The following is a 16,024-nucleotide window of genomic DNA, read 5'->3' as shown; positions in this document are numbered from 1 at the left end:
CCCGGCGTGTGGTGTGGTGGCGTGCTTTTCACGCCAGAAAGCACACCAGTGCGCCATGGTGCAAGAGTTTGTCGAGAAAAGTTCCAAGCAAACAATGGTTCATCCCTGACACGATGTCACCTGCGATGCGAGCGGCGCTGTGGTAGCAGTCAAACTACCACGCAGTGCACTGAGGCCATGTTTGTGAATATTACGTTCTGGCTTGCCTTTTGAATATGCTACGGCGTTGCATCTTTCGTGCAGTTGTTACAGCAGCACACTCAATTAATACGACAAGAGTAAACGTTAGTACACCAGACCAGCCTGGCAGCGATGCATCACGTCAAGCAGACGATCATCGGCGTGCATGGGCATGCAAATGAAAAAAGTAATTACAACTAGAATTTATGGTGGTTTGGGAGGGGTAGCATTCTTTGAAGTTAGACTTTTATGAATGAATATTGAAAAAGTTATTGACGCCAAGGGCATCAATATGTATGCAATGAGGAACAACATACGCATCGGAGTGTATTGTTTTCATCGCCAACATACATAGCAGATAGAAATGATTTCACTGTCAAACAATCCTCGTTGTGGATGATTGTTTCCGGGGTAGTTTATTATGTAGATATTGTCGTTTATTCAGTAAGGCTGAACAGTTGACATCATGAGCAAAAGCTCGCTATTTGAAACTATTATTATTTTTCACACTATTCTACTTTATACTTCTACTACTTTATACTTATCAATTTGTATGCAAAGAACTTCCACACAGAGCAAACAAAAATGTAAATTTAACTGGCATCCCTATCTCTACCATTCAACATCAGTCACGGGTCAATAATTTCTTATTTTCTTCCCGATAGGAAAGGACACCCAGCTGTCCTTTCCGCGGGGCCGTTCGATTGAATCGAACACTGATTTCTTCCTTCCGGAATTTAATTCCATCTCCATCATTCCGGCCGGCTTGGCTGTCGCTGTCGCTACTACTGGTGCCAGCTGGTGCCGCCGGTCGCCAGCATTTATGATTCCATGCTGGTCCTTACGCTAGGTCCCGAGACCGTTTCAAAAGGAACGGTAAGTTCGTTTAGCGAAATTTCCGGTCGTCAATTTGTGCGCATCGCTCGCCTCGAGCATATTCTCACATTCACCATTTTATCGCTTCGCTTTACCGCCCGACAACTCTTCGGTTGATCGATTTGATTATTCCACACTTCCGTCACCTTTTTTCTGCATCGATCGATGATTGAATTTGCTCCTTGGTTAAGTATGAAGCGGCAGATTAATAGTGCGCTATCGCTTACAATCCTTGCATACTTCTTCGTTTGCGCAAAGTTCCACTCGAGAAGGTGTAAAAACAAAACTTTGAGAAACGCGAATGGAAGGAGCTTGCACGTTTGCTTTCCACAATTCCTGATTTTTTAGGTGAAGGTTCGAAGTCCCACACTCGTCGGCACAGTATGCAATTAAAAATTCCCAACTTTTACGGACCGACCCGGGACTGGAATGGGAATTAAATTATGCTTTTCATTCTGTTCCTCATCACCGCTGCTGTCATTAAGCTGGGCCTTAAGTTTCGGAATAACTTGTCCATCCCCAGCCGACCTACATTTAGTTTCATTTCCTTGCTACCGTTATCTTGGAGCGTATCATTTGCCTTCCTAGGAAAATTTACACAATCTTCTAATCGAATTTCACCGTGCTTTCACTGCGCTGTTGGTGTATGCCCAAAGCCGCCCAAAGCATTGATCCTTTCCTGCTCCGTATGTTGTGGTTACCTCCGCTTGCTCTCTGCACCTTTGTATCATCCAATCACCCGGACCGGGTTATCTTTGCCACTGCGAGTACATCAACTGTGCACCGAGTACGGGTCAAAAGGGTGTAAAACCAAATTTAATTGAAGTTCCCGTTTACCGTTCCCCACTAGCTCGAATCGTTCGGAATGAATTGGCATCACCTTTTTCTTCCCTTTGGAACATTCGGCGAAAGGTGAACAAACTGTTTGCCTGTAGAAGAGACCAGCAGCAGTAGCATTAAGGGAAAGTTTTACATATTTGCCTACGGGCACATTCGAGACGAAATCGGATTGAGCAAGATCAAATTTGATTTGAGAGAGGGATTTGAAATTCAAATAAAATCATTACGGCGAATCATCGATCGGTGCGCCATTCAGTCGGTGGAAGTGGAATTTGTTACTTTTGCTTCATTAAATAAATTCAAGCTTATGTAAAGCATTGCTGCTAATATATATAAAGACTAAAGTACTGAAGAGATAAGAGGATGGAAAAGGCTCTTTTTCGTTCATATTATCTTATTGCCACTTCAAATCGACCCAAAGGATGATTGCTATTTACCAACTCAGTATTTCAATATCAATTTCATCTAGTGCGGTCAGTGCGAATACATGTGCGAGTGATTGAGTTTATTCAAAACAATTTATCCTTCAAACAGCTTATTATTGTTATGAAACAGTTGAGCTTCCAGCTTCAATCCAGAATGTAAGTTGGAGATCTTTTAAGTGCTTTAATTTAATTTCAACACAATTGCAACATGCTTTGAAATACATCCTGTAATGTTTGAGTTAAAAAATGAGTTTAATCGTTTTTTCATTAAAAGTGATTGTCGTTCCTTTGTCGAATGACACGCAATTGATTAAACGTTTTCAAAAGCTCAATAAAGCTACATTTAATGACCAAAACGTTTAAGGCACCCATTACGATCGTTACTGCACATTGATGGTGCGGAAAAGAGAGAGAAAAAATATAAACTTCCGCATCATTTCGCAACTTTTACTGTTATGCTTTGGACGTTACGATAGCAGTGAGACGGGTAGTAAAATTGCAATTCAATCAAAACATAAACTGTTTGCGCTAACGGGCATAACGAGAGCTTTTATCGACACAAAATTGAAACATCCCCGACAGAAAGGCTCGCTCGGAATTTGGTTCAATTTAGAGCGTTAATGGCACGTCACTACAACATAATAGTTTGACCCTTGGATTAAAACCCATTTTTCGGAGCGCTCAGCATCACTAGCACACACAAACACACACACACACACATATGGTGTAACATTAATTACTTTCTGTACCGTTATGCATACGCTACCCCTTTTTAAGCTTTCAAATTATCGGTTTGACTTTGTGAATGGCCTCCCCAAAAACCGCTTGTACAAACATGCTCTCAATCTCTCCGCTCTCTCTCTCCCTCTCTCTCTCTCTCTCTCTCTCTCTTTCTATCTCTCTTTCTCTCTTGCCTGGAGCTACATTGATTGCTTAAACATTCAGCCAAACATGGGTTAATTGACGTGAAATCCTAATGGGTTTTGTTAGCCAATAAATTCCCGTTAGCTTAGAGAGATTATTTTTAGCTCATAAAGCAAATTATTTATCTTTTATCTATCACGGTTTGTACTATGAGCAGATGCGGACATTAGTATGTGGATAGGGGTGGAAAATTGGTGTGAATCAAATTATTTTCACAGTTTTAATTGAAACATATTTCCTGCGATGCCTCAAATCAATGCCAAACCCCCTTACTTGCAAAACCTTTTACAAACAAGCGTTGAAATAGCTCCAGTAGAAAAGCAATATAAACCACATCGGTGTGTAAGAGATTTTCACACCACCCGACCAGCACACAAACACACACACGCGCGTACACTCCACATCATGAAGCTATAATACATTGCAAAGCCATTTTTATTACTCCATAAACCGTGTAGCTCACCAAAACACTCACTCCGTCCGCCCAGTTTTATGCTTTGCAAGTAAATAAAAGTTCAAGCATAGCGCTCTAGCGCAATCTGTTCTAAGCTTTGATTGCATATGAATAAATAAAAATATCATATTTATCCCCGTGGCGCAAACCCCCCCCCCCCCGCCCCCCGTCGGTTTAACAACGGCTTACCCGCCGTGACAAACGACCTCCCAGGCGGAAGTGTTTATTGTGCAAGGTGAGCACGTGTAGCACCATTAGGCTTACACTGGTGACTGGTGTGCGAATATTGTCACCATGTCAATTGCCAGTCGACAGCAAAACTTTTATGACCTATTTTGGTGAGGAGAGTCTTTTATACCCAAATATGGAAAGAAAATTCAATAACAGACGCTTGTTAGCTTCTTTCAACCTTTCCCAAACACATTATTCTTAATTGAAACAACGTCAAGCAGCATGAGAAAATTGATAGTAAATTAAAAATTTCTCCTCATTTTCACCAGCTCACACACACACAAAACAGTCATTTATTCGAGGGAACACATTCGCCTTAAAACCCCCCTTACGCTATGCCTCCGGTGGGTGTCGTTTGAGGGCGGTAGTAGCATGGTCGAATAAAGCGATTTATCTTATCAAATTTAACCATGGTTTATGGTGCACATACCCCCTGTGCCTGTGGATGGTGGAAGGGTGGTGACAACATCGAAAGCCCGGCCATGTGTTGCCCATCACATCCGCTGGGATGAATAAATTAACATCGTAGCGTTTTTACCGCTCGCTGCCCCCGTTGGGTCTGTGTAAAAGTTGGGTTATTTGTCGAAAAGATTAAAGCCACACACACACCCACCCACCCACAAACACATGGTTGGTTTAACATTTTCGACCAAAGTTGAAAGCAATTGAAGGTAATGCCTACACCAATACAGGTCAACCATGGTACCAAGGAGAGTGATTGGCCACTAATCGATCGAAGTTTTATACAGTTTTTTTTTCAACATAGTACGAAGGCAGGCCAGTTATCACGGGTGAAAAGGTGTTTATTTAATTCTTATAGTTGCTTATTGTAGTTTTTAAGAGTTTTGTGTACATATTTGAATTTAACGATCATTCCACAAATGATTGCTTTACACAGCCCTCTGTAACGGGCACTCGTAAAACCCCGAACTGCATTTGGCAGCGTTTCTATTTTTTCCTCCTTCTCCCCACACAGGGAATTCCGCAAGCGCGAACATACACTTCACTCAAATTTCCCCATGGAAATCATCCATATCTATTCATCGATTGCAACATCGATTCGTCCACCGTTCGCTTATTTGCTGCGACGAACAAGCAGGCAATAGCATTCCAACGCAAGCTGGCTGGGCAGACATCTTGCAAAAAGCAGTCAATAGCGTCAACTGTGGAGTGAGAAATTTGCCGTTCCACACATGAATTTATGTGACCAATATCGTTTTGGTAGCCACCGTTGGGAAAAAACGGTTTATGATGGTACAGGATATTGCTTCTGTTGAGGATAGTAAGACCCTAAACTGGAAGTATTAGAATAAATGCAATTTTAAATGTATGATGAATTCCTCCTTAACCGAAAACATTATTGTTTTTCGGGGGAAATAAAGCATTAGACTTTTCCAAAATGTACCCTCCCGAACCTAAAACTGTTAAACGGGTAAACACGGGATAGAATAATTGAATATGTTTGGCCCTGCAAACGATGCATGCACTGATTATCATTAATTTGTTTCCATTTCATTTCGTCGCTGTGGAGAAGGAATGTGTGCATGTAAATCTGTTCCCCCGAAAACCCCCCAATGCCATTTGGGGGATGCTTTGGATCAATTTTGCAAATGCGTGTTTTATTCACTTCGCCTCGTCACGCCCGGTAGAATGATTAATGTGACTTACGAATTATGTTTGCACTGTGAATGTTCCATTACAACGCTTCTTCATTTCTCTCGCTCGCATTCTCTCTCACACACTGTTGCTCTCCTTTTCTCTCATTTTGTTCTTTCCCACTATGTTCCTTCATTGTTTGCAATGAAATGTTTGGAACGTTTCTCGTCCAGGAAGTGATTGACTAATGCTTGAATGCTGCGGTTGAAAGACAAACGTAACATTTACACTCACTTTGCTAGATTTGTAAACCATCACGACCACTACCACCACCACTGCTATTCGGTAACAGTCATTTATAGGGCAGTACTTTTGTCGTCTTCTATTGGCTTCGATTCGTCGTATTTTGTCCGCTTTCTCCAGAGCCGAATGCAAATGTTTGTTTGTGGTGTTCGATTCACAACGAGTTCGGATCGAACAGAACCAGTAAGATATGGCTGGACGGATGAATTATTCATCGCAAAGGACATTATTTATTTGGGGAAATTCTCACGTGACTGGACGCTGATGGAGATTCTGGTATAAATTTTAACACCGATCGATACTCGGAAGCGGCTCGCATCCATCGGGGAGCAAGGCCGAGCCGAAGGTTTAATCAAGAAAATTAGATAACATCGAAAACATTGCTACCATTGTGAAGGTTACAAATAAGCTCGACTGCTTAACATTTACACTTTATGACAATTGTCTGTGAGCGTTGGATGGTTGAGCATGAATAATTCCCACACGCCCTTCTTTCTGATGCCATCAATTTATTCTCCACAGTTAAGAAAGAAAAAAAGCACCAGAAGAAAGGGATAGTAAAGTTTAGCAAAAGTCACTCATCGGTCATACCTAGATCGGACCTTTCTTACACCACTGTTGTGCATATAACCTCGCCTTTAATGGAACAAAAGGGGCTAAGGTCAAAACACTGCTGCTGACATAGGTCTGACAGGCGTGCTCAGGAAAGGGAGAGAGAGAGACAGCGAGTGAGCGCAAAAAACGTGGCAGAATAAAATAAATGACCAGAGATCTAGCAGCAGCAGCAGCCATTGTGCCAATCAACGGGGGTCGAGTGAAAAATCAACACATGATCTTTCGATTGCATACTTTTGATTGGGAGCTTTAACTCGGAGCAAGGCTAAGCGAAAGCTTAAAGAAGATTTTCATAAGTTTGTTTTGCATCTCACGTTGCTTACTAACACTAAAACTGTGTCTTTTAGTATACAAAGATACTTTAAAAATCTGAAAATGATGCAAACAATTAAATGAAGCATCAGCAGATGTATCAAAAAATCTGTAAAAATATAAAATCTAAGCAAAAATAAGCAAAAAAAAAGCCAGTTCTTCTGGAATGGGAGAAAATAATTCACCCCAGTGTTTACCATAATTTCCTTTCATGATGACCACAAGCACACACCGCCTTTGATGACCGGTAGCATAAGCTTGCTTCTTCTTGTTAGGTCAGTGTGTGGAAAAGTGATCAACACCACAACATGCTTGATAGTGCACACGGGTTCATTTTTCCTCCCGTAAGCTGTTCGTTGCACCTTGTGCTGTGTGAGGTCAGGCAATTAAAAAACTGACACGAAGCAGCAAAGTCCATCAACGGGGTTTTTCAAATCCCGTCGAGTAGCATTACACATGCATCCATCTCGGTGCTGTGACTTCACAGCAAGGGGCAAAACTAATCTAGACAACCCGGGCTACGGAATGGAAGCGATTCTAAACAGCTTTTCAATTATTAATCAAACAATCTACGCTAGATCCTGGCCGATGGACAGTTTAGCTACGAAGAACGAAGAAATATTGCATCACTAGCATATTAGTATCATAGAGGAGCTTTAGCGATCCTTGGCAAGGGAATCATTTGTGCGACAAAGATTAAACGATCACAATAATGGTCAACACTAGCACACTATCGCCCTCACAACAACCACATCCCATAGTGTAAAGAGGGGGCTGGTCGGTTTTTGCTAGGCCAACCAAAATTTATGGACCAACACTCAAAACCGCACACCCGAAAAACCACTCGACCCAACCGCCTCGAGCCAATTGACCAGGCATTCGGTGTATGTGTGTGTGTGTGGATTGAGGGATAATGATTTTCTTGAGCCAGGATCATACTTTGTCAACCCAACCCATCCAGAACGAAAGCAGAATGAATAAGCAGAAACCTTGCTTCCGAGCCAAACCCTTCGGGCGAATGTGTGTGTGTGTGCCATGGCGTTAGTTGCCCTTGAAGCAACAGCAGCAGCAGCAGCAGCAAAAAATACAATTTGTCTCTAGACTCACATCGAGTGGGATAGTTTTGACCTTTTCCCCCTTAGTTTTGCATCCCCATCTTCAGTGCCGGTCCGTGTGTTGGTCATTTGTCGCAAAGAACGATAAGCACAACGATTGGCAATGTTCGTAGCGATTGGCGGGGTTGGTTCGGGGATGGTTTCCTTCTCCTTCTCTTGCTCCTCGCTCAGAGAATGTCTTTATTTCGAGCAAGCCTCTCAAGCATAAACTTTACGAGCCGCAGCAGAGACATCGGAGACCGATGCTGCGCCAGAACAAAGCCCCGGGAGGGTGGAAATATCTTACGGTTAACCGTCGCCATAGTGTGGCTCGCCGTGAAGCTTGCTCTGCAAGCAAGCTGCATTGGTATCAACAGCTCAAGTTTATGTAAAGTCATCATCGTTCTGGAAAGTCTCCGTCGCAAGCGCTTCAACCGTTTTCTTCCTCGAGCGAGCCCGCTGGGGCGGCGCATACATGCGATCGTGTCGGGTATACCGGGTCCTTTAAATGAGGCATGCATGAATTGTAAGCAAAATTTTCAAGCAACACACACACACACACACGGACTAAGCATTCCCACATGCGATGAGCACTGTGATGGGAAGTAGCTTCCAGTGTGGCAGTTGAGCTCACGAGCTCGGTTGGGAGATTTGCTTGCGCAAAACTTTCAAACCACTACGCCCCGAAAGAGCCCGCAGGGATGAGAAGCTAGATTGCAAAATGATGACCACATAGGCCATTTGTTGAAGGGCCGCTGTGACAGGGTTGTTAGTAGTAGCTTGTCACCGCTGTCGGCGTTTAAATGTGATTTTAAGCTGGTAAACCGGGCCGACAAAATAGGTTGGTTTTTGGAAGTTTATAGCTCCGTCGAATGACATACTTTTTCAGATACAAACAGTGTTTAATACTACAAATGGGACCACCCAAAATCTGCTGCTTTTAGTTTTGATTCTAGTTACTGTAATCCGTTGCTTTACACATAATACTTTACACTTCCTTAAACACAACACATAGTCACTAACTAAAATATTTAAAAAAACTCTTTTTCATAATTTACAGAAACACGATTCCTAAAGCAAGATGAACAAAAGCTTTACACCCGAGCGGAATGTTCCATTCAATTAGCGATCGCTAATCAACTCGATCCACTGTATTGCTTGTGATTGGTTGTACATTTATTTTCCTCCGTCCGAAAGGTTTCGTGAACTCTTTTATGCTTGCTAGCGATGTTCCGCTATCAGCTATTTGGCATCACGAAACCCGTTTTACAGTACAGTTGAACAGAATCGATTCGCATTCGCATTCGTCTAACAAAGGCCAATTAACTCGATTGAGGCTATTAATCAAACCTAATGAACGTTTGCCGATTATTTACGACCGCTCGGGCTCTGCGCCAGAGCCGTGAAACCGCAGTTTGATGGTTGAAATGATAATAATGGGCCGCTTTGGCGTGGCTGAATTTTTACAGTGGTTTTGGGTTCGGTTGGAGCATAAAAAAATCAAAGTATATTAAAGGTTCAGAAAAATGGAAGAAGCAGCACGAACATTTGGAGCGAAAAATTGCTCAAATACATAGTTAAACCAAATGCCAGTAATCAGTTCACTTGTTGCAACGTTAAACACGACAAGACACTGGTCGAAAAGAGAAACAAAAACAGTAAAGAAAAAAGCAGATGAAACACACACACCATTCAATCAAACCACCAACTTGTTGGTACGTTTGTTATTTTCGATGCATGTTATTCGATTTTGGCGCCCGAGCGAAACAGAAAGAAAGCAAACAACATAACATACCTGTATGAGAAACCGAAAACTACGTGCAGCGAAACAAAATGAAACTAATTGCACACAAAAAAGTATAAGAGGGTACTCATCACGGATGAAGAAGGAAGGGCACTCATCATCATTTGACGTAGAGTGAACTGGAAGCGGAACAACAGTTTGTACTAAAACTGATTTGCGTCGACTCGTGCGTTGGTGAGTGTTCGTGCAACAACACATGCGAACGTTCTCGCTGGCGCTATTTGCTCACGTGCTTGCCTGGTGGATGAAAATGAATGGCGAAATGGTGCTCGGACTGGTAAGAGATTGAAAAAAGCTTGGTAGTAGCTTGGGCAACATCCATGGCAACAGGCACGGCATGAAAAGTAGGCACTGAGATGCTTCCCAGCATTATCAGTGAACTATGAAATTCGATTGTTTACAGAAGGTTGTGTGTATCATCAAATGCATCTATAACACAGCGAACTCGAACATCACTATAAGAAAATTTACACAATTTACACGATTATTTTCTATTTATAATTTATTACAAATAATACATTAATAATACACAATAGACCAGTGTGAGTACTAAAATTCTATCAATTTTGTTATTTTCAATTCATTGGAAATGTGCATATGAAAAACGAAAACAATAAATGCCTGCTCCCTCCACCATGCGGTGCCAGTTTTATCAATTGAATTAAACGGGGTTTCCAGTTGATAAATTCAATTATCGAAAAATGCCACCCACTGACAGCTTAATTCTTTGTGTCCATAAAATAGATGGACGTGTGCTGGAGAGCCATGCAAAAAATGACATAGATACACGATCAATTGTATTTCATATGAACGATATTTACAATTAAATTACCTTCGCTCTGGCATGCTAATGCACGTTTGGTTAACATAATATTTCTCTCGACATAAAAAACATGCTTCCCCAAATGGAGACGCCTGGTGTTTCACGCCCCATTGCCACGTGTGCACAAAAGCTTTTAATCATCTTACGTTGCTTACTTTTGGACCTTTACAATTGCATTCAATGCACAGATGATGAATGGTAGGGTGGAAAAGAGGAGGCAAAGACCATTCTCCCGCCGCAATGCGAGTGTGGAACCGTAAATGTTCTGAGAATTGGTTTTATTCATTTTGAGCATAGAATTTTCCCGCCACTATAGCGCTCGCTGCCTCCATGTACTCACCCGTGCAGTATAACGAGTTTTTTTCTTTGCAGACGCTTTTAACGTACGGTTCGATAGCTCGCTGTGCTAGAAACTCGATCAAGGATCCAATTTGGATTTAACATTTAACGCTCTACCCCATGAATAGGCCTGCATTGTGCAGCCGTTTTCTACAGCAATACAAATGGGTTCTCCGAATCAATCAATAATCAAATCAAGTTTGAAATATCGTTTTTTTTTCATTGTCATATTCCAAATCATAATTCATTTTTCACCAGAAGGTCATTCACATTTCATTCGGCAGGCAAGCCGAAAAACGATGCTCAAGGCACAAGGATTATCGATCATATGCGGAGTGTTGCTAACACAAAAGAATCATTTAATCGTTCCTAGTTTTGCTTCGTGCACCGTAAGATTGATGGGTTCGCAAAACGCCACATGCTTCATACCTTATTTGAGATGCTTTTCCATAAGTTCAAAGTTGTCTAACGCGCATTACTAGCAACAAAACATGTTGTCTACACAACATGCAACGAAACTGAATTTTCAAAATGTTTGAAACTTTTATACATTTATAAATAATGATGAGAAGAGAGAGAAAGAGAGAGAGAGAGAGAGAGAGAGAGAGGGAGGGAGGGAAAACTACGAAATGCCCCACATAAAATGCAGTTTTTGTGCAACTCTCGCATATGTTATGGGGAGCTTATGCAAAACCGTACAACCACCAGCTGTCGTTGAGAAACACAAGAGCTTAAAATTACTTTTGCGGTCGGAAACATATGCCATGTACTGAGCTCGTTTGCATAGGATGAAGTTTAATAATTCATTTCAATTTTTTTTTCCATTTTACTCACTGTACCAACATCATTCACAACCTCCATCCCTGTGCAAATCATCAACGTGGTTTTCCCTATGTTCACAGTAATGCAAATTCAGTTCGCCTGCAGTTACTTCCAATGATATTACTCGGATTCTTTCTCTCTCACACAAACACATACTCTCTCTTTTCACCACAGAAAACTATCCGGCAGCCGGTTTGAGGTTTTTTCAAATATCGACTATGCTTCACTTTATCACATTACGATTGATGTGAGAAATTGGGCCGAACTTTTTCGTCAAGGCATTGAGGTGCAAACCGGGCACGAAGTGGCTTTGGAACTGTAACCGGTTCCGAGCAGCAACAAATCGAATTTCCATGAAATTCTATTCCAACCGTACGGGACTGATGTTACGGGAAGGTGTGTTTATTGAATCAGCATACTCTCGCCTACCAGCCCTGAAGCTTTCAGAACTCAACACCGACCGCGAACAGGTGCCTCTGCATTCGGTTTGCTTCGGGATGCAGGGGGGGGGGATGAATATTGGAAGCGAAAAGCAATCGTTTAGCCCCATCACGGTTTCACCAAATTCTGTGGTTTATTTTTTGAAAACACACTTTCACCTCGGCCATCTCTGCTTCCAGACACCGTGCAGAAGTAAGCTGCATCAAGCTCGAAACGTCGAAAAAAAGCACCCTTCCACCGCTTCAAAGCAAAGTGACAATGACAGGCAGACACGGCAACGGCACGGCAAGCAGCGCACGAACCAAAACTTACGGCCGGCACACGCCAATTCACGCCAAATTTGACGTGAGCAGATGAAGTCAATTGAGCTGCCGAACCGTTTCCACGCCACGGGATTCCACGAATCCACCGAACAGTGTGAGAAGCGTTCCTTGCCACATGATTGTCAGGAAAGTTTCACTCCGATTTGGAGGCAAAATTTTCAGTCAGCCGTGCTGTTTGTGCTGCGTCTTGTGAACCGTTTCATACCGTTGAGAAGGTTGTCAGATTTGTACAATCACTTACCGAATCCGATTTGACAGCCAGGCAGGCAGACATTTTTGTTCGAGCTTGATACTCACACACACGGTTTGTGGTGTGTATTTGTCATATTTTTAAATTGCTTTTGGACAGGATCTATTTTACTGAGAATTGTATTTTTCGTTTCTCAATTCCTGATAATCAAAAAGCGAAAAATCGAATTTAGCTCATAAATTAACTTGATTGTTGTATTGTAATGTCTATGATCACATAAAAGACCTCAAATGAATCCTACAGAATGATCAATACAATGAAAAGGAATTATTAAAACGACTGAAAGTAATTATTGCAGATAAATTTTCGATTTTCGTTCCCGTGAACGGCGTGGCGTAACTGTATGGCTAACATAATATGATTCTCGTATAATAAAACATGTACAAATGGTATCAAAAGCCATAAAGCAAGGTTTGGCTATGACTCTTCCATGAATCATTTGTTCTAGAAAAACTCTCAAAATTCCAGCTTGCCAACCTGCCACCGGCTTTCAAACTTTTTTTTGTCAGAAAAACCATAAAGGACGTTATTGCAAAAGTTTCATACCAACCATGTGTGTTCGTGTGCGTTTTTATTTGCCTCAAGGGAAAAGCGTTACATGCATCACATTTGCAGGTTTTTATGACATTCCTGTTCACTTTGTTCATCCTAAAACACACAAAGCCGTCCACTGGACCTACGTTTTTTTTGCCATCCATCAAATCAAACCATCGCCGAGACTTGCACGGTGAAAAGCGCCGATTTTCTGGTGACCATTTCGAAACCCGGTCGGTGAAATGCCATCAATCCATAACGCACCATCGGCAACATGGTACCGGCTTGGTTCACCGTACGAGGCTCAGACTGGCAGATTTTGCTGTTACACGCTACTGTTTCATACATGCACCCTTGTGCGTGTGTGCACCGGCGGATCGATCGATGCATCGGTCGTTCGCAACATCAATCGCACGGCATATTGCGTTGCAGCGCAACACGAACGTGCGAGGGCGCTCGTCAGCTACAGTGCATCATTCAAGCTTTGTGCGTAGACCGGTCAATCATATCACCAGACGGGGTAACGCATGCAGTAAAAACTTTCCTTTTTCATACCCACCCAGTGCAGTGTGGAGAGGATTTTATTAAAAGGATAATGAAAACATATTGGTTACATTGGTTGTGATTGTGCATTTGATACCGGCAACAGGAACGGAACTCTAGAAAGTATAGAACGAGAGCAAAATGTGACTTGAAACACCGCAGGGTTGATGGCACAGCTCTGCCCCGGGTAACCATGGTAACGTGCCATCGACAAACATCGCCATCAGTCAAGAGCAATATGCACTTTCCTGCACGCTGCTCTAAGCGGACTAATTACAGATTGATGTTACTTTGATCTCGGTGCTTTGATCGTTCGGTTAGGAGGAAAAAGCTGTCACAAACAACTGCTGCTGCTGCTGTAGTTGGTCGTTTCTCTTTCGCTCTTACGCTTAAGGCAATACGCTTACTCTTGCATTTTCCCTATATAAATCAAAGTACATCTCACCTCGGCCTTAGTCACACCAAAACGCCTCATTATGGTGCGCAGTCAACCGTTCCGTCTGTCCCTGGTACGCAAGTACTGGGACAAATACTTCACCTTCACCGACACCGTGGACTATTTCAACCTGCTCAACACCTTCGGTACACTGTTCGCGCTTCACTATCACACCCGCCAGCCACGCTGGACAGTGAAGAAGCTTCTCTGGACAGTTTATCGCACCCTCTACCTGCTGTCGTATCTGTCCTACTGTTACAAAGTGTACTGGTTGTTCAGCCACTGGCAGTACAGTACGGCTGCGGCCAATCTGCTCGGTGCGCTGGGCCTGTGCAGCGGGGCCTTGCTGCGGCTGCTGCTGATCGAGCAAAACTATCCCACCGTACACCGGCTGCAGCAGTTTCTGAACGATCGAACCTACCTGCGCGAGGATCCGTGGGCACGAACCGAGCGTTCCAAGCTTTACCGCCACAACAATCGCTTTCTGGTGGTGCTCATCAGCGCCATCAGCGTGGAGTCGCTGTGCTTTCTGGCCCGGCTGCTGCTGACGCGGCCCGAGTTTATGCTGCAGTACGGTGGAGCCGTTCTGGGTGGCCCGTCAGTGCAGCTCGCCTACGGCATGGTAACTGCCTGCTGGGGCATCATTTACGTGCTCTCGTTTATCGTGTTCTACACGCTGCTGACCGGGTTTCGGCTTGAGATGCAGCTGCTGGCGCGTTCCTTTCAGCAACTCGAGGAAACGCTCGTACCCACCGGCGTAGGGATGGACGACCAGAACGAATGGGAGTACTGGGACAACCTGCAACAGAGACTGACCCATCGGATCAAGCGCCATTTGGAGTTGCTCGAGTATGAGTATTCAAATAGTGAAGGTTTTCCCTGCAATTAAAATGTATGTTTTTTCATGGTGCTCTTTTCCAGAAATCTTCGCATCTTTCGCTCGATCGTCGCCCCTTTCGCCTTTCTGCAGTACTACAGCACCTTCGGCCTGATAGCGGACTCGTTCTTCGTGGTGTCCTTTGAAGGTTTTACCGGCTACAGCATGGCGTACGTACTGTTTGCTTCGTTTCTGATCCTGGAATCCTTGCTGCTGTGCCGTGGGGTGGAAGATTTGAACGATTTGGTAAGGTTCGAAGCTGGTACTGATGCCTTGCAATGATTTCCCTACCCATCAATCGATGCATTCATTTCATCAGAATCGACAAATCGGAACCATTCTGTACAACTTCGATTGGCCCCGGTTGCTGCGCTTTTCCATCCACTACCGACGTCAGTACTTCAGCGTACGGCGAACGATTCTGCTCGTGATTTTGCAGTCCCAACAATCGCTCCGGTTCAGCTACGGTGCACATGGGGAAATTTCAATGCACAGCTTTGCGGAGCTGATGCAGAAAAGCTACTCAATGCTGACGTTCATGCTGCAGTTCCAAAACTAATAGCTCGCTGCTAGTACAATGTATATACTTTGCCGGCGTTGAGCTTTAATTGTTGCCTCTTTTCATGACAGAAAACACACTGGAAAACAAATTGAGAGAAAGTAGCTGTTGTGCCTTAGAAATGGCTAAGAACTTTTAGGGTGGATACGGTACAAAGCAACAAGAGCGCAACTTTTGCCAAAGACAAAGTTGCATTCACTTCGTATGTAAACAATTATCTCGCACTAAACTGATTAAAATAGTACCTACAGATGAAGCGAAGCTTTCCCGCCAGCACACGAGAAAGAGAACTTTCCTTAAAACAATTTAATGCAATTAACAGTACACCAAATGCACTCTATGCTGTACTTGTAGCATTTATTTCGAGTGTAGCAGTGTAGAGTATCATCCAACCGGAAATGTCTGCTCGCCTGCATAGCTCTT

At 43.1% G+C, this 16,024-nt stretch overlaps 1 protein-coding gene across 1 annotated transcript; it reads left to right on the top strand.

The window, feature by feature from the left end:
* Positions 1-14,181: 14,181 nt before the first annotated feature.
* On the top strand, positions 14,182-15,601 carry LOC120901232. The gene is made up of 3 exons (XM_040308935.1): positions 14,182-15,014; positions 15,087-15,288; positions 15,362-15,601. Exons 1-3 carry the CDS (start codon positions 14,206-14,208, stop codon positions 15,599-15,601), a joined length of 1,251 nt encoding a protein of 416 aa, XP_040164869.1. The 5' UTR covers positions 14,182-14,205.
* The last annotated feature ends 423 nt before the right edge of the window (positions 15,602-16,024 follow it).

The sequence above is a fragment of the Anopheles arabiensis genome, chromosome 3 (assembly GCF_016920715.1).
Source record: "Anopheles arabiensis isolate DONGOLA chromosome 3, AaraD3, whole genome shotgun sequence".
NCBI lineage: Eukaryota > Metazoa > Arthropoda > Insecta > Diptera > Culicidae > Anopheles > Anopheles arabiensis.
This window is presented reverse-complemented; position numbering and strand designations above follow the sequence as displayed.

Bases quoted from the DNA above. Each gene is read 5' to 3' on its own strand.
- LOC120901232 (XM_040308935.1), top strand. From the start codon at position 14,206: ATGGTGCGCAGTCAACCGTTCCGTCTGTCCCTGGTACGCAAGTACTGG. The intron at 15,015-15,086 runs GTATGAGTATTC...GCTCTTTTCCAG, and splicing joins CGCCATTTGGAGTTGCTCGA to AAATCTTCGCATCTTTCGCT. The intron at 15,289-15,361 runs GTAAGGTTCGAA...TCATTTCATCAG, and splicing joins TGGAAGATTTGAACGATTTG to AATCGACAAATCGGAACCAT.